Here is a 24,694-nt window from a genome sequence, read left to right as displayed (position 1 = left end):
CCAGCTCTGTGCCAGGTATTGTTACTGATTTACTCATTTCGCTTGTGCTCTGAGGGGATTTCTAAGCCTAGGTAGTCCATTACCTGCTGCCTCTTTCCATTGTGGGTGCAGTTCTGTGGTAAAAATGGGATCATCCAATTCCCTGAAGAACCTCTTCAGTACATCCGTGACATCTTCGATAAAGTTATCACTGATCCGTAATTTCACATTTCGGGCATCTTTGCGGAATTCGTCCATTAGAAGCTTTATCCGAGACTTGGCGCCATTTTTACGATAAATTCCCTCATGACGGAGACCTGGAGAGAGACGATTGTATACCAGAGCACTTAAAGGGGTTACCCAGTTTTGTTTTGTAGGCCTATCCTCATCAAATTGAGACAAGTGAGCACTGCAGCATCAGCTGAACACATGGCGTGTCCTGTGTAGTGTGTCTTGAATAGCACAGTGTAGCTCAGATTCATTATGTGGTGCAAATTTCCATTAATAACAGCAAAACTGTCATCAAACTGAAGTGGTATCAATGTAATTTCAGTAAACCTGCTACATATTCATAGCAAAGCCACAGCATGGAGACCTGGCAATAAAGGGAATGTCTAGAGGTGGAAAAACATGGCTGCTTTCTTCTACACCTGACCGCTGTTTCTGCCGATATTTCAGTTCTGCTGTATGGAGATGAATAAAACTTAACTGCAACACCACCCACTATGTTGCTCTGTTTGGAAAAAAAACAACCATGTTTTCCAACCTCTGGACAACCCCTTTAAATATTATTCAATATATTATGCACCACTTAGAAACAACTCACCATACTGTGTCAGGAAAGCAATGCAGCTGTCTACAATGATGGGAATGTCATTGCGGCTGAGCTGCTGATCTCGTAGCATGTTTCCTCCACTACATGCAGCTGCCTGGATATCGCTGCTCCACGCCGAGAAGTCAGCACGTGTGATTCCTTGCAGGTATAGTGTCCTAAGAAATGGAAGAAAAATCACAAAGTATAGAACAAAAAACTCACACTCTTATAATACAGATTTATAGATAGGTGGTAACTAAATTGTAAGCAAATATTGCTGTGACCTGCAGTTCTCACTACTGGCCACTAGATGGCCTATCTATCCTGTGCATCTCACCTTCCTTTCTCTACCAGAATTAGGACGTCTTTCTTTTCCGAATTTTCAGTAATTGGCGCCACAGCTGTAACAAGATACAAAAGAGACAGGCTGACCATTCTAGGAAATGTTTTTATACCAATGGATAGGGCCTAACTTTAGTTTGTGGGAAAACGCCTTTAAGGGATGAGGATGAAAATATTGAAGATTATTGGACCCAAAAGTAATTTTTACAATTACCCATTTTTCTGTAAAAATGTGCAACTCGTGGTGCACTGTGCGGGTGGTTTAGCGCAGGCTTGGTACTCACTCAGTTCCTGGAGGCGACGCAGGTTGACGCTGTCTTCAGCTGCTCCTTGCTCCTCGGGGCAGATAAAAAGGTGACATTTCTGTAAGAGGAAGAAGCCCTCCATCCACTGGTCCGGATTCAGCATGGCCTTATAGCGCATCCTCCCTACACGCTGGAACTCGTACCCCAGGAGGCAGTGACAGCTGATCGGGGTGAACCACTGAGTACATAGGGGAACAATCTTGGTTCAGCGCTCACATAATCCCCGTCCTAACACCAGTAACACAGAGATCACCCACTCACCTTCCCTATTGCTGTGCTCCAGGTCTGGAGGGTCTCAGCAGCATCAGTTCCGAATTGGTGAACTTTTTCGGATCTCAAGAAAATCTCAAAAGTAAAACGGAACCTAAAACACAAAACATATAATTATAGGGTTGTCAAAAAGGTAAGTGGCTCAATAAAACTGCCTGTATTGATCAGTTAATAAATGTGGTTATTATCTATAAATTATTACTAAAAAGACCCTTTGAGTAAACATCCCCAATGTCCATCAACAATTGTCCTGCCAGGACCTCAATTTTCCATTCATGAATAGTATCACATGGTCCTGGCAGGGCGATTATTCACGGACAGTCAGAGATCACATGACCCTCCATCTGCAGCCATTTTATGTACAGGAATGTCTGGCTGATGAGGTAAAAGACAGGAGGCTTCACTTTACATATCAAGAGCAGAATTATCAATAGGTGTTTATTGGTAAATTATTTAATGTCCTGCCCCACACACTTACACATTACAAAACACATGAGGATAAACGTGGCCAACCCCTTTAAAGGCTTCCTGGAGACCTAAAGTGAGGGTGCGGTCACACGTGGCGTTTAACGCATGCGTTTCTAAATGCACTGCAACAACTGAAGAGAGATTTGCCTAATTAAACAGCTGTTTACATTTGTGTTTACAAAACACCACTGTTCATACAATGTTAACATGTTAATGCATGTGTTTGATGAACGCAAATGTAAACAGCTGTTTAATTAGGGAAATCTCTCTTTGTCTATCGCAATGTGTTTTGAAATACATCAGAACAGCTGAGAAGAGGATATTCTGATGCGGAAGAGGATATATATAGCTGTTAACATTGCGTATACTTACTGCATGTGTTAAGGCAATATTAACACATATCTTAACGTAGTGGTAACAAACGTATGTGTTGACGCATGCGTTTGACCACGTGCACCACGTGTGACCGCACCCTAAGGCTGCTTTGACACATGGGTGCTTGTTTACTAAGGGTCCGTGGATCGCATTTCCGTCAGACTTCCCAAAGTTTTCGGGATCTGCGCCGCTGGAACAGGTATTTAGAAGGGGATTGTGTCGCATGTGATCGGATTTTCATGCAACAGAAATGGGGGGGGGGACTAAGCTCAGGATTTAACATTCAAATTGTGTTGCATCCAATGCACTTATATGCACCAGGAAGAAGAAGGTGAACCTGAGACCTGAGCGGGGAAGCGACAGGTGCAGGATATCGGGTGCGTATTTGTTTGCGTTAACGCATCACATCACCTAAGAGATGACTTGCCCATTTACATTGCTGTCAAAACTGCATTTATACAACACATGTGTTAACACTAGGTTGGCACACGTGTTACACTGGTACAGAATGTGTTAACATTGCGTATACCTTTGTGTTTTGTAAACGCAATGTTGACAATAATGTAACTAGGCAAATATCCTCTTCCAAATGTGTTAAAGGACATCTAGCCCCAGGATGAAGGATTGTAAACCAAGCACACTGACATACTGGTGTGTGCCCCCTCTGGCAGGTTCTGATCTTCTTTCAGCTTTCCATGCCCTGGGTTTTTTTTTTTTTAAAGGCTTTTAAAATCATGCAAAGCAGCCTTAGGGGCTCTGGGCTCCCTTGCCAGAGGGGGCACACACCAGTATGTAAGTGTGCTTGCTTTACAATCCTTCATCCTGGTGGTAGATGTCCTTTAATGCTATACATTTTTCAAATTTTAGTAATTTGTTTAATATTTTTGTAAACAAAAAACATCATTAATAAAATTATCAAGTTAAAGTCTTGTTAGTTGGATAGTTTTGAAAGATAATTATGATACATAAAGCTGTTCCAAAGATCTCAAAACTGCAAAACTGAACGTGGACACCCAGGTACCAATGACCCTCAGCCAATTTTCTAAAATATGCAGGTAGATTTATACCTTTCCACAGGTGCCGGGCTCTGTAATGTGTCAATCTTATTCACCCCAAGACAGACAACTTCTGATGGATCAATCCTTCCGATCTGTTCAGAACTCTTGTCATTTTCATAAAATTTGAGGGATCGCTCCAGGACGCACCATTGTTTGTGAAACTCTAAATGCAGAAAAAAAAAAAAAATTAAACAATCTTTGCTTGCAATAGTAACAAAGTTCTAGCTGTGTTAGGCTGCATTCACACTAACGTTGCCCGCCGTGCGCGTGGGGAGAGGAGGAGGGGGAGAGCGCTGCTCACCTCCGCCCCTCTCCATAGGGATACATGGTGCACGGGGTACGGAGCGGTACGGTGCCGCACGTGTGCGGAACCGTACTGCTCCCATAGGGCGCCGCGCGCCCATTGCCGTCTGTGGGGGACGTATATCGGCCGTATATACATCCCCCTCGGGTTAGTGTGAATGCAGCCTTATATTCACAATCTCCAAACATGAATCAGGTGGCTCAGGATGAACAGGTTTACTTGGGTTATATCTGCGTTATAGGGATTCATTCTTCTCTATGTAATAATACTGAACTGTATAGTAAATTGGCTCAATTATTTCATTATTCTGGTTCCTAGTTTAGAGCCCACTGATGGTAGGTTTGTGGTGGTCGGCTGATGATTAGGGGTTTTTGAAGGAAGAAATTGGTTGCTTCAATGAGGTTGTATTGTAGTGGGAAGACCCCTTTAAAGTCAGGGAGGACCACATATTCATAAGACAACATTAATTCATATATTCTAGTATCAATTTATGACTAATAAACATTATAGAAAATACTCTACCGTCCTTCATCTTCTTCATCGTGAAGGTTTTGCTCACAACAGCAGCTTTGTTCAAGTACCCAGAGTGCACCACCGGCTGCATGATCTCATCGTAGACTCTGGCGTGATTGTCGTCATCTGGCGACATTCCTTCTACTAGAAATGTAAAAATGTAATGTGTACAAGGAGGAAACTACAAGATGCTGTCATAGTCTAATAAATCCCCTTCATATATTGATGTGAATTATTGCGGAATTAGGAACTGTGCCCCAACCCGCTGTATTCTTAATCTAAGATGGGTCCAAAGTTACAAAATGAGAATAAGCCCATGCAAATATCACCACAATGCCTTTCATTGTGGTTATATTTGCAGGGCCTTATTCTCATTTGTATATCCAGTATGTTAAGATGAAGTAAACCTAAACCGCAGGAGCCTTCTTACTATACGTCAATAACGCCTCCACTCATTGTTTTATACTTTTTGTATTTTTAGCTTTTATCGCAGTAAAATTCTAATTAGAATGTAATAAATAACCACTATTGTGTCCACGGATCCCAGGATGATGTGGGAAATGAGTCATTTTTATGAATCAGATGTAAATGATTTAATGCAGTCACAATTATGGAGTATTCAGGGGGGACACGCTATGGGACAACCCCCCTTCCTTTGGCAGAACATGGACTTCTACAATGAGCTCTTGTTTTTGGAGAAATTATATAAAGGGAAAATTATAAGCTGCAATGATTTGCCTTTTATGGTCAGGAATTCCTAAGAGAAAGATTGTGGATAAGTCACACTTTGTAATAAATAAGATATTAGCATTGCATGTTTTCTACCTTTACTATACGATCATCATGATTTTACAATGTTTCACTGACTGTATTAAAGGGATTGGCCACTTTATGTGTATTTATTTTATTCTTTATTGGGGGACATGATATACCACTATATACTCTGATACATTTCGGCACTATTTTCATGTAATCAGAAGCCACAGCCCTAGTGACATGCCTTCCTGCTCAGCAGTCTGCTGCACCCGCCTATAAGATGGCAGGAGATGAGCGTTCACTCCTCTACAGCGTCCTGTGAGCGATCTGTGCAGTCTCCTTTCTCTGTTACACAGCCTGTCACTGCCATGTCAAAGGGGCTGATAAAGGATGGATTAGGGCAGTGGTTCTCAACCTGTGGGTCACGACCCCGGCGGGGGTCGAACGACCACAACACAGGGGTCGCCTAAAGCCATCGGAGACACGATTTTATTGCATTTTTTTGGCACAAATACAATATTCTTGTACATGGTTTGGGGTCACCGCAACATGAGGAACTATATTGCGGGGTCACAGCATTAGAAAGGTTGAGAACCACTGGATTAGGGGTAGGAGAACATAATGCTCAGCAGCCTGCTGCACCCGTCCATAAGATGGAGGGTAAGTGCTAACTCCTCTACAGCGTCCTGTGAGCTATCTGTGCAGTCTCCTTTCTCTGTTACACAGCCCGTCACTGCTATGTCACAGGGGCTGACATGAGAAGCTGTGTGTAGTGATCCGCCTGGACAAAGGAGGGATTGCTGGAGGAGAACATAATGCTCAGCAGCCTGCTGCACCCGTCCATAAGATGGAGGGTCATGTTACCACAAACTCCTATGAATGCTCACTCCTCTACAGCGTCCTGTGAGCGATCTGTCCAGGCTGTGTTCTCTGTTACACAGCCTGTCACTGCCATGTCACATGGGCTGATGAAGGAGGGATTAGGGGGAGGAGAACATAATGCTCAGCAGCCTGCTGCACCCGTCCATAAGATGGAGGGTAAGTGCTCACTCCTCTACAGCGTCCTGTGAGCTATACAGCCCGTCGCTGCCTGAACAGAGAAGAGATTGGGGGAGGAGAACATCCTATGGCTGGAGGACAGGTCAAACTGCTGAAGAAATACCGTAGTTCATATATTTTCTTTAAAACCCCTCACTGCAGCAAATAGCAATGCTAGACTAGTGCTGACGTCATTACCATTGATACTGCAGTTGCTCGCCCTCCAGTTCTCAGATGATTGTAGGGAGAGGGTGGAGACGTCAATGGGATCCGCAGCCAATTCAGCATCGGAAAAAAACTGCATCACTGTCTTCAGCAGGTTGGGTCCTAAAACTGCAGTGCAGAGCACCTGGAAAACATGAAAAGCTGAATAAGTCCCCATAACAGTCACCATAAATCTAAACGTGATAATATAGGACCCGTGCCTAGAGAGAAGGATGACATCACAGCACCCTAGAAATCTTTGAAGAGCTTTGTAAAGGCTGACGCCTTCCCGTCAATACCTTAAGTATCTCCTCCTGTGTGCTGTAGTGAGGGTGAGGACTTCTGTACTTCCCATCACGGTACTTGTGGGCTATGAAGTCACGTCGTAGTTCTGTGGAGTCGTCTGGATGAAGGACCTCTGAAGGTGGGACCCGTGCTGCCCAGAAGCGATTGGCTCGATCATTCCCCAGGATAATAAATAGCTGTAAAAGTACAAAAACATTTAATACTTCAATCTTAAAGGAGAACTAAGCGTTTATCAAAAGTTCATAAATCAAAAGTGCAGGTGATAAGAGTTAACTCTGTAATATACTTTAGCAAAGAAATAAGCTCCTGTGTCCTTTTTCCTCTGCCTTTGTTTTTTATTTAAAGTAAATCTACCACCAGGATGGAGGATTGTAAACCAAGCACACTGACATACTGCTCTTCTTTTAGCTTGTTATGTTGGGTTTTTTTTCCTAAAAAAAAGGCTTTTAAAATTGTGCAACTAAGCCTGAGGGGCTTCAGGCTCCATAGGTCTTAATGGAGCCTGGAGCCCCCAGGTTAATTTGCATAATTTAAAGCCTTTGTTTCTTAAAAACAAGGGCATAGGAAGCTTAAAGAAGAGCAGATCCTGCCAGATGGGGTACACATCAGCATGTCATTGTGCTTGGTTTATAATCCTTCATCCTGGTGGTAGATGTCCTTTTAGCTGTTAGTGAAAATTAACTTTCTGTCCTGTATCCACTGAGAAACCTGATAAAGTGTCTATTTACTCAACTCCTTACAGACAAGTCCCTGGAAAGTCTACTCTCCTCAGTGAGCTAAATTATTAAGTGGAATATATTTTAGGTATGGAAAGAGTTAAAGGGGTTGGCCACTTTTCAATAGATCTCTTCCATTAGACATGTCTCTGCATGTATACATACCTACATCCTTGCCTCCTGTGATAGCTACAGGCTCTCCCTGTTCTTACCATGCTGCCCTCTGCAAGTATACACAGCTTCCTCTCTCACTGCTCTAGGCCGTCCACATGGCATCACCCACTGTGTCTCTCTTATCACTGCCTGTCCTTACTGATAAAGACAGGGAGAGGAGGGAGCAGGATGAGTCATAACTCTCCTATTACAGCTCCTCCTATTCATCAGAGCTCAGACAAGTAAACAAAGAATCACAGAGAGAGACTGCACACAGCACAAAAGTAGCAGGACTGCTGAATCACTTGGTGAAGATTCAGGGATTACCCACAAGGCAGTAAAGGCATATGGGTAACTTATGTAAAAGAGTGTCCATCCCGTTTAATCTTTAGCCTTATTTCCTGACTCTTTGCTGTCTATGGAATATCAGTGCTCATTGCTCATTACAGGAGAAAGAAGGAGCAGAGAGAAGACACAGAGAAGTTGCTTTACCTAATGAAGTATATTACAAAGCTGAAGTGTATTACAATTATCTCCTGCACTATTCATTTATCAAATAAAAAATTGCCATAAATGTGTAGCTTAAAGGGAACCTGTCACCAGGAGACCAATTTTTAGCACTCCCCCAGTGCCCACAGAGAATAGTACATACACTGCCAAAGTGTTTTTGTATAAAAAATAGGTTTTACAGAACAAAATTTATGTTATATTGTACCTTGCTGTGTGACTAGGCATTCGTCCACTGGGAGTGTCTGGAAAGGAGCAGTTTCCCCCCCCCACCCTTGGGAAACAGCTCTTCCATGTGTCCTTTTCAAATATATGAAAACACCCATCACTTTATTAGCAATGCCCCCTGCTCCTCTACAGCCAATCCCGAGTGAGGGGAGTTATTCATTTATTTGAAAAGGTCCACTCCCAGTGGACAAGTGCCTAGTCACACAGCAAGGTACAATATAACATCTTTTTTTCTGTAAAACATATTTTTTATACAAAAACACTTTGGCAGTGTATGTACTATGTTCTGTGGGGACTGGGGGAGTGCTAAAAATGGGTCTCCTGGTGACAGGTTCCCTTTAAAAAGCTTTTAAATTATTAAAGTCAAGTCTTTAAGTCAAACTGTTTTTTTGGGGCCAAATGGTGACATCACTGCTGATTGTTGACTTGTAAATGGTCAGCAATGGTCACAGGGGTCTCACTATTTCTGATCCAAGTAGGACTATAGAACAGGGACAACTCCAGTGTAACATAACAGCAGGGGGTATGAGTGTGGCTTCTTTTTTATTTTATCTTTTTTTAACTTTCTCCATTTATTTGAAATGAGTTCAGTTTCTGGTAAGGAACGACCTTTACATCTGACCAGACCAAACCGAGAGAAGGTGAGAAATGACTGTCAGTAAATCCCAGCCCCTCGCTGCTTGTACTTATCGTAACCCTAAACCAGAGGCGTTTCTCACCTGCACAATCTCGTTGCTCCAGATGCTGGTGTCTAGTTTCAGACTCTGCACCTTGGAGACGTTTGTCCCCAGACTTCGGTGCTGACCTGTAGAACAAACACAAGATGTGAAACTCGACAGAAGAGCCTACAGCTGGAGAGATCAGGCAAGTCTCGCTATGACTAAGACACCGCGGCGAGAGAAATTCCACAACATTCATACAATGATACCAATATTACTTGTATCAATATTCATACTAATTATAGGCATTTAAAATTGTCTAAAATTAGATTCTCGGCCTCAGTTTCATTTTCACTGAGAGCTCCGTAGCCAATCATTACCTATACGGACGCAATTGTCGGAGATCATCTCAAGTCGCTAATATTGCCCAATTGTATTTAGCCTTTACAGATAAAATCGATGACATTTCTAACATTATAACATATAATATGTGACAATCCTGCAACCGACCTGCACACTGCTTGCATATGACGACGCACAAGTTGATGGAGGCCCAGTCTGGGTTACAGGCTTTACAGTCAGCACAGGTCTTGTTGGTTTTGTTAGACCAAATCTTCTCGGCCACCTCATAGTCTGAGAGGGACTCGGATATACATTCCAGCAGGGCTTCCATCCACTCCTTCTTCTCCCGATCCGATTCTGCAGTAAAGCTGAAAATAGACAAAAACTTAATACAGACAACAACATAGATGCCTACTATATAAATATTTTATTAAAATCAAATGAAAATAAAAATATAAATAATATAAAATAAATATAAAATAAACATTTTAAATAATAATAAATAATATTTATTTTATATTTCCATCTCATGTGTAATAATATATACACACACATGATATACATGGATTCTCTCGTGCCTGTGGATTACCGTTATTGTTATTGCTCCTTGTTATTTTATTACTTATTTACCTAATTTATCACCTCTAATTTTCAACTTTGGTGACATTGAAGAGCTTCAACTACTTCTGTACAAGTGACAGTTTGATGTATTATAACCTGAAATTATTGTACGCTCTACATATTATCAAAACCCAATAAAAATCATTGTTAAAAATAAAGAAATATATTTTTAGGCATCTCTGTAAAAATATATATTCTAATAATAATTCCGCCTTGAATAATATAGTTAATAGTGTTGTATCATAAAAGAATAAGAATTTATGTCAAACATATTTTTACAGAATTTCTGGTGATGTTTGTTATTATTTTCATTGCAAGTATCTAAAATCTTGCAGTTTTCACAGTGACCACTAAGGCAAAAACTTTTGGTTCTGTGTATGGTCCCCTATACTGATCACTTTTCAGCCACTGTCTCAGCATCATCACATACAAATAACACCTCTGTTATCTATATATCTATAGGTGATGTCTTATCTACTGTCCTTCTCTTCAGAAAGGCCCCTGCACAGGTCACAAAACTTGCTACTACACTCTCCGATAGTGAACATCTATCTCCAACAATGGCCCATGTGGCTGCTGGAAAACGTATATTACGTATATTTATATGTTTTAACCGGAAACTACCAGGCTTTCTATGGAGAGGGGAGTGGTGAGGAGTGCTCGATGCTTCTTCACCCGGCCACATGCTCAGCCATGATCCGGCCTGGGTGAGCACATGCTTGTGTCCATGTAGCCAAGCTTCAGCATTGGCAATTGAGCAGAAGAAAATAGAACTGTAGCCCATGTAAGTGATTCCACTATAAATAACGGAAGAGTCACAAAAGCCATCTTACGAGCACAGGCGACAGCCCAATGGAGGGGATTCCCGGCATCATACTGATATATGAAGGACTCTTCAGATGCAGGCCGAACAGCACCATCAACACGGTAACAACTGTAACAATGTCAGCACTGCTGTGCGGTTGGCAGACCAGTCCTTGTATCATATTTCTGAATGATGCAAGGACTCCCGTCCACTGCATTGTGCTATGTCCACCGGTCCTGACAAGCAAGTTTCCATGGACTGCTAGCATGTTCCTGTGCAGGAGGCATCACATCTTCGCTACCTCTTATAGTATTCCTCTATATTACCTATAACTACCTCTGGACAGGGCATCTTGAACACCCATTACCAGAATACGCTGCAGCTCCACCACTGTCGGGTGACCTAAACATTGACTATAATTGTCTTATTTATTTATCTTTCTGTTACTCTTGGCTTGTGCGCTGTATGTCTACCTGTAGGATTACTTGTTTTCTATATTACCTGAAAGTTTTGTGTGGTGTGATCAGCTCAAAGGTCTTGTTGCGTGGATCTCGGATGGTGGAGCCGTTCATTTCGATGATAAACATTCCAATCCCCATTTTGAAAAACTACAAGAAAATAAATGATAAGGTTGTACCGTAATCTCCATTTCACTTGCAGATGTAAGATTTGCCATTTTATTGTTACCTGTGTGAACTGTGACATCTTATCAATTTTTAAGAATATAGAAAAAACATGGTTGCAAAAAATTTTCTCTGTGAATTTATTATACACAGAGTATCCATATAGATAACACAGACCTGTCATATCACAGACCTGTCATATACACCTTCACATGACCTTTTCCATTGAAATGGATACAGTATATTGGGCATGAATGTACAATACATAGAAAGCTGCAGGATGCCATGCAGTAGTTATGTATCAGACTAGCCGGCAGGTGGTTAGATCTCGCCTCTCCTTCATTAACAATCCATTCAAAATATTTATGACCAAATTAAAATTCAGATAGTTTAGAAGAGGTGAAGGAGGACTGGTTATAGAGCTATTAGACAGTCAGTCTTAGGTCATCTGGCAGCTTGCTATGTAGTGTATATACATGCAAACTATACAAGCCAAATAAAGCAAAATTTGAATAAGAAAATCATGTGAAGCTATTCCTCATCTTCAAACAATGAAGTGAATTATCTTCATAGTACGACGTAGTATCTTTTTCCTTCTTACCTGTTCATTTTTATGGACCCATAATTCATCTGTAGTGAGGACTGCAAAGACTTTTGACTTATAGCCTTTCAGCTCTAGGTAGCCCGTCCTGGAGAAGGTGCCGGTGGAGCGAGGACGTTGGTTGAACATGCGCAGCTCTTTCACTCTGTTCTGTATGGTGGAGCACCATTCAATCCTTTGTGCTGCGGAGGTAGTAAATGTACAAAGGGTTAAATACATGAAATAAGAGAGGATTAGTGCTGGCACTTTACATCGAGACTGTTCTTAGTATAGACTCTGAACATATCAGAGACATCACAGACTATTATACAAGGCTACCAGGCTGCCATAGGGCTCATGATGCCCTCTTCCAAATACATTTTGTGCTTCAACCACCTACAGCCCCTGTAGGGAACATGTTCCTTTGTAGATTGTAAAGCCTTTAAAGATTGGGGGTGAAATTGGATTGGTTGTGCTGTAAATGTAAACTAAGCTATTGGGTAGTATCCATAAACTACAATAGCTATAAAACATGAGAAATGCCAAGTCAAAATCCTACGTGAAAATAAAGAAACCTAGGTCCCCTTTACTCCTCCGCTCCAGGTCACCGTTCTTCCGGAAGAAGGCAAACTGGCGAAACCTGGATCGGGCACTTCTGTGTTTGGGAATTGATTTTATACAAAACGTTAAAGACTTTTCTTTTTATGAATACAGTATAAGAAATACTTTAACCTGATTCTAAGTATTATTTGATCTGCACTATGGATTTATCCTCCTCTAGTTTGCCTCATTGGAGAAGCTGAGAGATCGGAGCGGTAAGACGCACAGAATTTCTGCCACCATGTGTACACCACCTGGAGCAGAGGGGGTTCTTGATTATTTTCAGCAATGAGAAGTGCACTTGGATTGTTTATCTTGAGAACGTGGACTCTGGTTTTCTGAGGTAGCAGCCTGGTAATTCTTTTGTTCTATATGTTATAACATGTTTTTGAATTTGCACTTAAAGAGAACCTGTCACCAAATCTTCACATACACAGCCAGTGACAAGTTCCTATAGAACCCTAATCACTAACTGGCACGCTTCTTTTAGCTAAAAGTTATTTCCCTTATATCCACATAAATCAACTTTATCTTATATTTCCTGGCATCAGAGAAGGCTTTTCCTGCTCGACCAACCCTCTCCCATCTACTACTGCTCTTGTCCCATGCCTCTTCTCAGCATGTCATGTGATCGGAATGACATCATCATAGGTCCTTTACCCTCCTAACCTTAGCAAACTGTACCCCATGCATATATCTGATCACGTGAAATCACAGTAGCCTCCATGGATGACTTTTCCTCCATATCCTCCATGGAAACTGCTGTGATTTCATGTGATCAGATACATACATGAGGAAGGATGTTGCAAATGTAACAGGATGATCAGATGATCTCATCCTGGTCACATCACTTTAAGTGCTGTGGGAGATTTGGCCCAGTAGAGACCGTGGTAGCGGGGTTTTGTGATGCAGTTCAAGACAGTGACACCAAGGTACAGTCTAAAACAGGTCTCGCCTGCGTTTATTGCAACAGGAACAAAATAAAACAGCCTTCACATTCAGGCATCAAAAACAAATAATAACCTACCCGTCAGGGTACTAACTATACAGTGATTCTCTAACGCACCACTAACAAAAAAGACTTTTCTGCTCCAGGCACAGAGATCAGGGCTGTGTGCTCTCCAGCCTCCTTTCAGAAAGACAATGCTCTCAGCTCTGCTCAGCAGCTTTATGCAGATTGATTAGGTTGCTCCCACCACCTGTGTCCAAGGTGCTGGACAACACAACCTCAGCACTAAGGCCTTGCATAATAGGAAAACCTAGGGGAAACATACTGCCCATCCACAGTTAACCCCTTCAGTGTCTCACAGTGCCCAATGATGTAACAGAGCTCTCCATACAGCAAAATATCATAGCCTGTCAATCAGGATTAAGGAGGCGGGGTAATGGGGGTGAATTTTAATATGCATGGCTAAATTAGTGGGAATGACTCAAATCGGAGGTGAGTTACATATAAGTTTACAAACTGATCTTTGTAAGATTGTAGCCATGGAAAGGAACCATTTAGTGATAAGGGCAATGCTTTTTAAACAGTTTTTAATGAAGTCTTTATTTTGGGTGTGTTCATTTGCACAACAGGTTTAGCTCCTAGTTTTTTTTAAATTTTATTAGCTAAAAAAAACAATGCTCACACAGTTCCTGCAATTGTAATAATCAACAAAATGCACACGTAAAATCTCCGTCTAGAAATTACAAAACACGTTGTCCTTGAAGAACCGCAAAGCAGACAATAAGCACAAAGGAACACGAATGGAGACTCGGTATCCTGGACAATCCGTTTCCTATTTTACATCACAATTATCATCAGGCACAATAAAAATAAGCCTGGGATTTAAAGGAACCCCCAAAATAAACAGAGCGTATTCATGAATAGCTGACAATGACAATATACCGTCACCTGCTGAAGTTTTCGAGAGAAACAATTTCTCCTATAAAATCCAGCGACATCCTGCGCTATAGGACAGGAAATCCTATTGAGGAGCCATTAAAGATCAGGAAGCAGGAAGTCACCGAGGGCCACTCGAGGAAGATGTCAGAGGACAGCTGCCTGGATCCTCCCTGAAGGTTTATAAATGTCTATGGCTATTTGTATCTTTCTACTTATTATGTCTGATATTTTTACCATGTTTATGTACCAATTTATTGGGTGTGGATGGTCCTCATAGCCGCTGCTCAGCTGGTTAGATACAGATGTGTCCCTTCCTGACTATTCCTCTTGCCTGGACGTTCCATGGTTTATGCGCCTCATGGCGATTCACTCTTTTTAGACAATGTTGTTAAGTGACTTAAATGGAACCTGTCACCAGGAGACCCATTTTTAGCACTCCCCCAGTCTCCACAGAGCATAGTACATACACTGCCAAAGTGTTTTTGTATAAAAAAATTTGTTTTACAGAAAAAAAGATATGTTATATTGTACCTTTCATTAGCATCTGCTGTGTGACTAGGCAGTTGCCTTTTGGGAGGGGCTGGAAAGCAGCAGTTCCCGCCCACCCTTGGGAAACATGTGACCTTTTCAAATATATGAATAACTCCCCTCACTCGGGATTGGCTGTAGAGGAACAGGGGCGTCGCTAAGCCCAGTGATGGGTGTTTTCATATATTTGAAAATGTCACATGGAGAAGCTGTTCCCCAAAGGTGGGGGGGAACTGCTCCTTACCAGCTCCTCCCAAAAGGCAACTGCCTAGTCACACAGCACATGCTAATGAAAGGTACAATATAACATATCTTTTTTTCTGTAAAACCAATTTTTAATACAAACACACTTTGGCAGTGTATGTACTATGCTCTGTGGGGACTGGGGGAGTGCTAAAAATGGGTCTCCTGGTGACAGGTTCCCTTTAAAGATTTTACCCAAATATAAACTACCAGCACCTATCACGGTTAGATTTTGGAATATTATTTGCAGCATTCCATCTGTTAGGCGAAACTTGCACATTTACTAATATAAAATCTTCTGCCAAGTCATATGTAATGAACTGAGATGAGTCACCGAAGGGTCCACTCAGATCAGTTACTTTTAGAGGCTGAAATGTGAGACATCAGGCGCCTCTATCTTGGTGTCTATACCAAATGTTTTCTTTTGTGTCAGGCATCCATGTGTAGAAACTTCACCGTTTGCAGATTGTTTCGGATAGGTAGAAATGGGAGGGGTGAAAGCCTCCCACCTTTCCCATCTACCTAGAAGCCGGGCAGCAGGACCTAAATATGGGCAGGACCTGCCTTGGTGTATCAAAATGTGTTTGCCACACTGTCAATGGCGGATGCAAATTAGCTACCGTTCTTGCGGCGGTGTGTGAGCATTTCAAAATGTATCATGATTTTCTTTGCTAAAAAATTAGAGATATGGGCGGTTAAAAGACCAAAAGACCTCCATTCTTGAGATAAAGGTCCACCTTTGGCAGAAGGGCCAGTGCCAGCACCCGTCAAACCCGGGTAAGTACCACGGACCAGAACTGCTGGGGGGACCCACATGGCCAAATCTGAGTCCCCGTTTCGGCTAACAAAGCCTTTGTCAACTGCAGTTGACAAAGGCTTTGTTAGCCGAAACGCGTTCTACTATATGTGTATATGACTTCTGATTAATAAACCTATCGCAACGAAGCAAGACGTGAGTGCTGGGATATTTTCTTCTATGTATGCTTGGCGTGTATTCGCCTGTCCTTGTGCACCACAACTACGCGGAGTGCCGTCCCTACCTGTGATTCCTAAATCTGAGTCCCCTACAGCCTAATAAGGGGGGGGCTGTATATAATTAATCCATAGAGCTCTGTATATAATAAAACCCATGAGGGGGCTGTATTTTAAAATAAACATGACGGGACTGTTTTGGATGATAAACTGGGGAACATTTTAAGGAACGGGGAACTATTTTAGTTTCTGCATTTTTAATGCCACTACTTGAGTTCATTGCACTGAGGATCTGTCACCCAGGGGCCTACTGAAACCTGGAGCTGACCCTGTTTGGCAGAATCACCTTATCCTTCGATTACATCATAATACCTTATTGGGGCACATTCGATTTGCATCAATAATGCTAGGCTTAATGTGGGTTGGGCTGGTCTGTCTGTCCAGATGTCATTTTAGTTACACAATGTATGTGTATAACCATTCACCTGTTCAATAATCAACTTAGTTTATAATATGGCTGCTTAGGCTGGTTCAGAGGTCGTGATGATGTACACTGGCTATCTTTGTCTATATAAGTACTATCCCATGCTGTAGTGGGGGTGCATTGGCACACGGCCCACTAGGAATTCACCTGCCCCTTGTGAGCCAGTCAGAACCTGGGTTTCCCCCCTTAATGAAAACACATTTACGTCTGGCCGTCCTTGGGGTTGAGGTGATCATAAAGAATATCTGGCTGTAGAGCAATCATCTCTGTTCACTGTAATAACTTAGGTCACCTAGAGGACCATCGAAACAGTCTGTCCCTAAAATCCCTCCCCGAGGCCGTAGAGTTGTTGTTCCACAAACCCAACAATGGATTTTGACCCAGTATTTAACACTGATATAACATGGACTTTCAAATAATGCCGTGTGAACTGATTGCTCTATACCTACCTTCACTCTCAGCACGAAACACAAAAATCCGGTGTTTTGTGACCACTTCAAACTTGTTCTCCTTGGTTGAGCGAGCCATTTCAATAGAGGTCAGGGGGATCACACCTTTGGAATATATGTCCTGCAAATAGACAGGGTTTGACAGGTAAGAATCATATTGGTCTTGTTGTGTGATAGCATCAGGAAGGATAATCAACATGCGGACACCACAAAACTGATGTAAAAGGAAGTGGACAGAGATAAAACCATTAGGTAAAGTTAGACTTAGAAAACAATGTGCCCTAAAACTGAGGATTTTCCCATTCTTCTAAGGTCACATTTGTTATTTTCCTCTTATAAACCATGGAAAGCATAACCTTGATGGACTATATCCGGACTGAGGTCCCATGTACACAGATCTAGATTACATGGATCCAGAATACTGGACCACACTGTATATCTGTATGTCCCCGTTATAATATAGACCTGCCAGGAGTCAATGGTGCATGCACATGGCTGAAACTCTGATGCATACAAGTATCACCATGCATTAGATACAACTACCCATGATATACTGTACTGCATGGGGATATCCTGGAAAGGCAGATATAGTGGGGTGGGTTCACTTAGTGACAGACTGCCTTGCTTTTGCAATTATTAATTGACACATCATACTCATTGGGTCATTTCCAACAAAACTCAGATCCTCCTGCTCTATAACATGCTGCTGCAGATAGGACACTATGTACAATCTGCTCAGCTCCTACTGCTCTATAACATGCTGCCTGCAAATAGGACACTATGTACAACATTCTCAGCTTATCCTGCTCTATAACATGCTCTTTGCAGATAGGACATTGTGTACAATATTCTCAGCTCCTTCTGCTCTATAACATGCTGCCTGCAGATAGGACATTATGTACAATCTGCTCAGCTCCTCCTACTCTATAACATGCTACCTGTAAATAGAATACAATTTACAATATTCTCAGCTTCTTCTGCTCTTTAACATGCTGCCTGCAGATAGGACACTATGTACAATCTACTCAGCTCCTCCTGCTCTATAACATGCTGCCTGCAGATAGGACACTATGTACAATCTGCTGAGCTCCTGCTGCTCTATAACATCCTACCTGCAAATAGGACACAATTTAGAATATTCCCAGCTCATCCTGCTCTATAACATGCTGCCTATAGATAGGACACTATGCACAATCCAATCAGCTCTTCCTGCTCTATAGCATGCCACCTGAAGATAGGACACTTTGTACAATCTGAATAACCAAAAATCTGCTTTTTACAAGCTATTTCAGATCTAGCAAAAAAGTGTTGATAATAAGTCAGCTGCATGTTAACAAACCTATACTGGTATGTAGTAACAATGTTGTGAGGGTAAATGGATTAGTGAGTGAGTGACCCGTGAAGATTACCTGAGGTTATGTCCAGCTCCTCTGACTTGGCAAGAGAGAAGAACAGAAAGGGGTTTGGTTATGGAAAGTTATGAAAAGTAAGAAGAAAAATGAAGGATAGCTCTACAACACAAGTCTGCAGCAGGAAACTCTCCCATTGAAGTAAAGCACACACTGATGAGACCCGCCCCATAACAAAGCTCCTCCTCAGCCACTCCCACTACAAAAAAGAGCATCTTCAGAACATGGCCAAAATCTGCCATCTTTTTACACAGATGCTCATAAACTATATTCTGTGACTGACCACGATAAACGATTCTGACTAGGACATGCTCTATACTTTTTTAAAGAAATCTACTATCAAAATCAATTATCATAAATCAGGGGCACTAACTAATCGGTCCAGGGACTGTGGAAATCTTCTTATATTTGTTATGATTTGTTTAAATTATGCTAATGAGCTAGAAGGGCCCTGGGGGTGGTATTATCAGAGCCCATGCATGTTTCATCTTCACAGGCTTTTACAAAGTCTCACGTTCCCCCTCCGTTTTTACACAGTGTAACAGCCTGTGAAGGTATAGCATGGAGGGGCTCCTTCTGGCTCATTAGCATTATTTTTAAAGTTAATTTTAGAAGGAAGGAGGCCATGGAAAACAAATAAAAAGATTACCGCAGTCACAGTGCCTGGATCTATGAGTAAGTATCTCTGGTTTATTCTGCTTAGTTTTGATGTTAGATTTCCTGTAATGGATTGGTCACATAGTCCATTAAAATAATGTCTGTGGGCGCCGATCCATTAAAAAGTCTTGCATTTAATGCAGCCATGTGAATTCTGACTAAATTACAGACAGCAAACAGCTGATTTTCCCTGTCATCTGCAGCTACCTTAAGAGAAACCCAAATTACTTAATTATAATCACCTTCTTGATTATAAAGCTGGGATTTCATAGGATCAGATACATACATGGGGTAGTCGTTGCATATGTAACTGGGTAAAGGACCTTACATGACATCACCCTAGTCACATGACATACTGAGAAGAGTCATGGGACACGGGTAGTTGTAGATGGGAGGGGCTGGCTGAGCAGGACACACCCCCTCTGATGCCAGGAAATATAAGATAAAATTGATTTATGGGGATGTAAGGGAAACAATTTTTAGTTAAAAGAAGGGTGTCAGTTAATAGGGAACCAGTCACTAGCTGTAGTTGTGAAAATGTGTTGACAGATTCCCTTTAAGTAACAAGGCACAACAATTATAAACTTACCTTATCATTACTGAAGTACATTAGATTCTTGCCATCAAATCTTACAAATCTTCGCTGAAAGACATAGTTCCTGAAAAATTATTAGTAGTATCAGTACAAGTACATCATCAATATATACAGATATCTCTACCATTCACATAGGCAAGAATTGACTAACATAAAGCGGTTGTCCACTTTCAGAAAAGAAAATTATTTGGTTTGTGTAGTGAAAAGTTACACTTTTTCAATCTTTTTTGTATCAGTCCCTCATGGTTTTCTAGATCTCTGCTTGCTCTATACAAATCTTCTATGTTTACTTCCAGTGCACAGAAATCTGACCCTGGTCATGTGATTTCACACAGATGCACGAGCCATTATAATAACACAGCTCTGAACATCACAGAGCTGTGCATCTGTGTGACATCACATGACCAGAGCTATAATGATCCATTCATCTATGTGACATGACTAGGGATATAACAAGCCTTGCACCTGTGTGACATCACATGACCAGGGATATAACGAGCCGTGCACCTGTGTGACATCACATGACTAGGGATATAACAAGCCTTGCACCTGTGTGACATCACATGACCAGGGATATAACTAGCCTTGCACTTGTGTGACATCACATGACTAGGGATATAATGAGCCACGCATCTGTATGACACAACATGACCAGTGACTATTTTTTTATCCACAAGAAGTAGGCACTGAAGCTTCCTGTTCAATGACTGCAAGCAGAGATCTATAAAAATGTGAGGAATTGATACGGAAAGTAAACTGGGAAATTGCATAACCTTTCATTACACAAACAAAATCAATTATTTGCTGAAAGTGGACAACCCCTTTAAGAGCATGTGTAACTATGAAAAAATGAGTGACATGATATGTGAAAATGGGGGAATACTCTCATTGGAGCATCCAGCCCCTGTACCCACTGCTGTTACCCTGAACAAACGGCATTACAAGGTGATACTGTGAGAAACTGGCATCCAACTTACCCTTGAGGGGACAGTTTATCCAGCCATCCATTAAGTACTGGCCGAGACTTGTCGTGGATGGATGTGAAGCTGGCATAGGGTGATATAGTCAAATCATCAAGTATTTCATCTTTGTACAGATCCGAGGGAAGACTGAATCTCTTATTATCCTCCGGAGAGTCCAATGTGGAGTATCCTTCCTGCTCATTGTGAATAATCTGTGTAATTCGCTGTGTTTTTCCTTCTTCATCATCGCTCTTCCTGTCTTTAGCCACCTCACCGATAGTCCTGTAATAAAAAAAAACTTTCTAGACTTACGAATATTCTTTATTCTTTCTCCCTCCCACTTTGGACACACATTAATCTTTTGTTTATCTCTTCCATCTTAAACTTATGGTTCCTCGGGGGCGGTTCTTGGCAAAGGAGGACAGAATGGGGAGGCTACAGCTGTAACCAGTTGTCTGGGACCTGGTACACAAGGCACTTTTTAGAATTTTTTTTGTCTTTTTCTTGACCTTTCGATTTGGGCCTCACTTTTAACCTTTCGCCAATTTGGGGTCACCACTGACAAATGCTGGATGAAATATCTTTTAGCCAGAGATTAGCCTATAACTATTGCTAGAAAATTTGTGAAAGCAAAAATATACATGTCTGGAATCCACAGTTTTTTGTTTGGTTTTTCATTGTTGCATAAATTTGGCATCCGTAGGTGCTCTGTACTCTTCTCCAAGCAACAGCTGAACACTTCCTATTTTAGCGTCTTTTATAGTAAGAGCGTCCACGCGCCAGTGATGCTGAGCCGTCTAGTTCCTCCTTTCATATCACATGCTGTCTAAGTTTTAAGGTTAAAAGGAAACCAAAATAACCCTGCTTGTCTCATGCCCTTTAAATGTCGGTTTAGGGTCAAGGTTGTTAATACAGACATACCTGGCCGTACTTCTTTCCTCTCCTGGAGTAAACATGGGCATTGTAGAACATGTCCGTATTTTGCCATTCTTAGAATCCTGTATAAATAGAACACAAACGATTTAGGCTCAAAAATTGCCATCAGAAGAAGACAGAAGAATTCCACCGCAGGCTCCTTGGTCTTTTTAAAAACTAAATATCTTTATTCAGCAAACAGCATGGACGTACATCGGGTAAAACACAGCAGGTTCTGATCTACGTGTTTCGGCTGAAAAGCCTTAGTCCTGATCCATCAGCCTGTTATCTGGGAACGTGGCCGGATCAATGATCCATTGCCGGACTATGGGGGATGTATGTACGGCTGCAAGCTTGCGACCGTACATACGCCCCCCCCCCCACCTACGGTCGTGTGCATGGGGCCTAATGCTGTATCTCCCAAAACTTTTTTCCATAAATGTCCTGGATAACAGGCTGGTGGCAGCTTGTGGGTCCCTTTAAATTATTTAATGACCTTTTAACAAACTTTGTATAAATCAATAGCATAATATAACATATAAATATATAATATGAAATTATATTTTACACGAGAGTCATGCAGACAATATTACACAATATTTTCATGCAAGGAGAAGAGTCATGCAAGGAGAAGAGTCATGCTAGGATGATCCATAGACAAGGTACATCATCACATGATGAGTGTTCAGCTGCTGAATATATCTTACTATTGTGTACTAGTTCCTTCAAAGGCTCAAGCCAGTGTGACTATTCTCTGTCCCTATTACTCATTATAGGCCACATGAACCAAAACTACCAGCAGTGTACTAGAAACTTTATCAAGGTACGTATAATATAAGTGACCCTATTAGAGTATTATACTTTACAGAATGGCCCCTTTAAGCTAAGTATCCTAACCCTAAAAGTATCACCCATATTATACTTACCCTGATAAAGTTTCCCGTTCACCACTGGGAGCTGCGGGTCATGTGACTCCAGGGCAGTAAGACTCAGGACTTCCTGTGGATGGAGGGGGCATGCGGTGGTTTGTGTGCTTGGCAGCATTTGTGACGAAGGGGGCATGTATACGATAATGTTTGTACTAGCCATATCCATCTCCAAAACACACAAGCCTCACAATAAGTTCCAAGGGGGAAGTGCCCAAGGGGTCATGTGAACTACGCTGAACTATTAGAGTCTTATACTTAACTTGTAAAAGTCTGCCATAAATGGCCATCCCTTTTAAAATCAGGGGTTGGAGGGTGTGCAGATTTAAGTGGTTATGACCGAGGAGGAATGCATTAAGTAATGTCTACACAAGCCCCTCCTACCACTGGAAGCCAGCAGGACACAGGGCGTCACAGAATCCTGAATCCTGCTACCCAGTGTGACCAGAGGTGAATGGGAAAAGTTTAACATGGGTGGCCCTATTAGAGTATTATACTTACCCTGTTAAAGTTTGTCATAAATGGCCAACCCCTTTAATTTGCTTATATCAGTGGTTGGAGGGGTGTGCAGATGTAAGTGGTTAAGCATATAGTAATGTCTGCACAAGCCCCTCCTATCCCTGGAAGCCAGCAGGACACAGGATGTCACAGGAAGTCCAGAGTCCTGAGTCCTGCTACCCAGCGTGACCAGAGGCGAATGGGAAAAGTTTAACATGGGTGACCCTATTATATTTACCCTGTTAAAGTTTTCTATAATTGGCCAACTACTTTAAACTGAGATTTCTAGGGAGTCTAAAAAAAATTCATACCAAAAGTACCATAAAACCAGCATGGTGTATGGTGTATATTTTTCCAGAAATCCCTCTACTGTTTCCCAGAGAGCTATTGTGTAACAGAAAATTCTCCTTAGTGCAACAAAGGCGGGGCTACAATGGATAGTGCACTTGTTTTCTTTCTATGTCCTTTCTAGGAAAGAGAGTAAACTTTTATTCCTCCAACCTGAAGCTTAAAACATTGGATAATCCCTTTAAGCAGCTCTGAGTCTGCACAATCCAGTGATTGCAATGTATAGTTGACATTGTAAATCTGTAAATCCTTACTTTTAGGTCTTGTATCTGGGGGAGGCGGTTGAAGAGGGTTTCACAGTACGGGTTGATCGCTTCTGCAGCTACTACATAAGAAGAAGATTTTAGTAAGTAGATATTATACAATGTCTATAGTATCTCGTGTTTTTATAGATGACATCTGTAATTACACATCAGTGTATTACTACCTGTAGTATATCATTCTTAATATAATTATATGTAAACATAACCTGTGCTTATGGGTATCATAAAGTGCTATGAATAATGAGTACGTGTAATCCTTAGCTAAAAATACATATTAGCACTTACAATTCTGACATCTGTTGCTATGAAGAGTTAGTAGTAATTCTATTACTATGTAACCCCCATTAAGGAGATATTAGAGGGGATCTCTTGCTTTAAAACATATATATATATATATATATATATATATATATATATATATATATATATATATATATATATATATATATATATATATATATATATTGCTGTAGAGGACCTGAAATGACCTGGATTGCAAATAAATGTGATACCAAATCTCCCCTGTAGTGGTGCTGCAGGGAAACTAAGCACTTACTGCCCTTTCCCCCAAATATTACAACAGGAAGACCATCTACAACTAGGTTATTGTTAGAGGATCCACTTGTCAGTTAAGGATAGTACAAAGTGGAGAATTCCTTTAAGCTGAAATGAAAACTAAGAACAAAAGATCAGACCTTTCTCACAGTCATGTGTCTGGTGACATGAGCCAGATGTGTGTCAGCAGCTCTCCACTGTAGCTCATGTTTTATCAAAAATTTTCAGACACTTTGGTGAGTAGTGCACCAAAAGGGGTGTGGCCTTGGTTGTAAAAGAAGGTGTGGCTTACATAACATGTGACAAACACTGCCAGACTTTTATGCACTAACTAATAGGAGGTGCAAATGACTTGGGGGGTTTAATCACAGGTTGGTCGCATGATGCCCCAGGGCTTGATGTATACCCACAGCAGCGCCGGGGTATACAGCTGCTT

General features: G+C 41.5%; 1 protein-coding gene across 5 annotated transcripts in view; it reads right to left on the bottom strand.

Moving 5' to 3' along the window:
* The window catches only part of ARAP3 (ArfGAP with RhoGAP domain, ankyrin repeat and PH domain 3), a 96,036-nt gene that overhangs the window by 21,902 nt on the left and 49,440 nt on the right, over positions 1 to 24,694 (bottom strand). For all 5 annotated transcript variants that reach the window (XM_072145653.1, XM_072145658.1, XM_072145656.1 and 2 more), the window contains exons 4-21: positions 23,695 to 23,765; positions 21,675 to 21,751; positions 20,769 to 21,035; positions 19,786 to 19,855; positions 17,131 to 17,251; positions 11,988 to 12,169; positions 11,265 to 11,371; positions 9,506 to 9,705; positions 9,056 to 9,141; positions 6,726 to 6,908; positions 6,421 to 6,571; positions 4,438 to 4,572; positions 3,621 to 3,774; positions 1,702 to 1,804; positions 1,420 to 1,618; positions 1,131 to 1,194; positions 806 to 969; positions 84 to 296 (exon numbers count right to left, since the gene is read on the bottom strand). In XM_072145653.1, the coding sequence (XP_072001754.1) occupies positions 84 to 296; positions 806 to 969; positions 1,131 to 1,194; positions 1,420 to 1,618; positions 1,702 to 1,804; positions 3,621 to 3,774; positions 4,438 to 4,572; positions 6,421 to 6,571; positions 6,726 to 6,908; positions 9,056 to 9,141; positions 9,506 to 9,705; positions 11,265 to 11,371; positions 11,988 to 12,169; positions 17,131 to 17,251; positions 19,786 to 19,855; positions 20,769 to 21,035; positions 21,675 to 21,751; positions 23,695 to 23,765 (2,547 nt within the window). The remainder of the gene's footprint in view (positions 1 to 83; positions 297 to 805; positions 970 to 1,130; positions 1,195 to 1,419; positions 1,619 to 1,701; positions 1,805 to 3,620; positions 3,775 to 4,437; positions 4,573 to 6,420; positions 6,572 to 6,725; positions 6,909 to 9,055; positions 9,142 to 9,505; positions 9,706 to 11,264; positions 11,372 to 11,987; positions 12,170 to 17,130; positions 17,252 to 19,785; positions 19,856 to 20,768; positions 21,036 to 21,674; positions 21,752 to 23,694; positions 23,766 to 24,694) is intronic.

This window comes from Engystomops pustulosus, chromosome 4 (genome assembly GCF_040894005.1).
Source record: "Engystomops pustulosus chromosome 4, aEngPut4.maternal, whole genome shotgun sequence".
In the NCBI taxonomy this organism is placed as follows: Eukaryota; Metazoa; Chordata; class Amphibia; order Anura; family Leptodactylidae; genus Engystomops; species Engystomops pustulosus.
The sequence above is the reverse complement of the archived record's forward strand: the minus strand, read 5'-3'. Positions and strand labels throughout refer to the sequence as shown.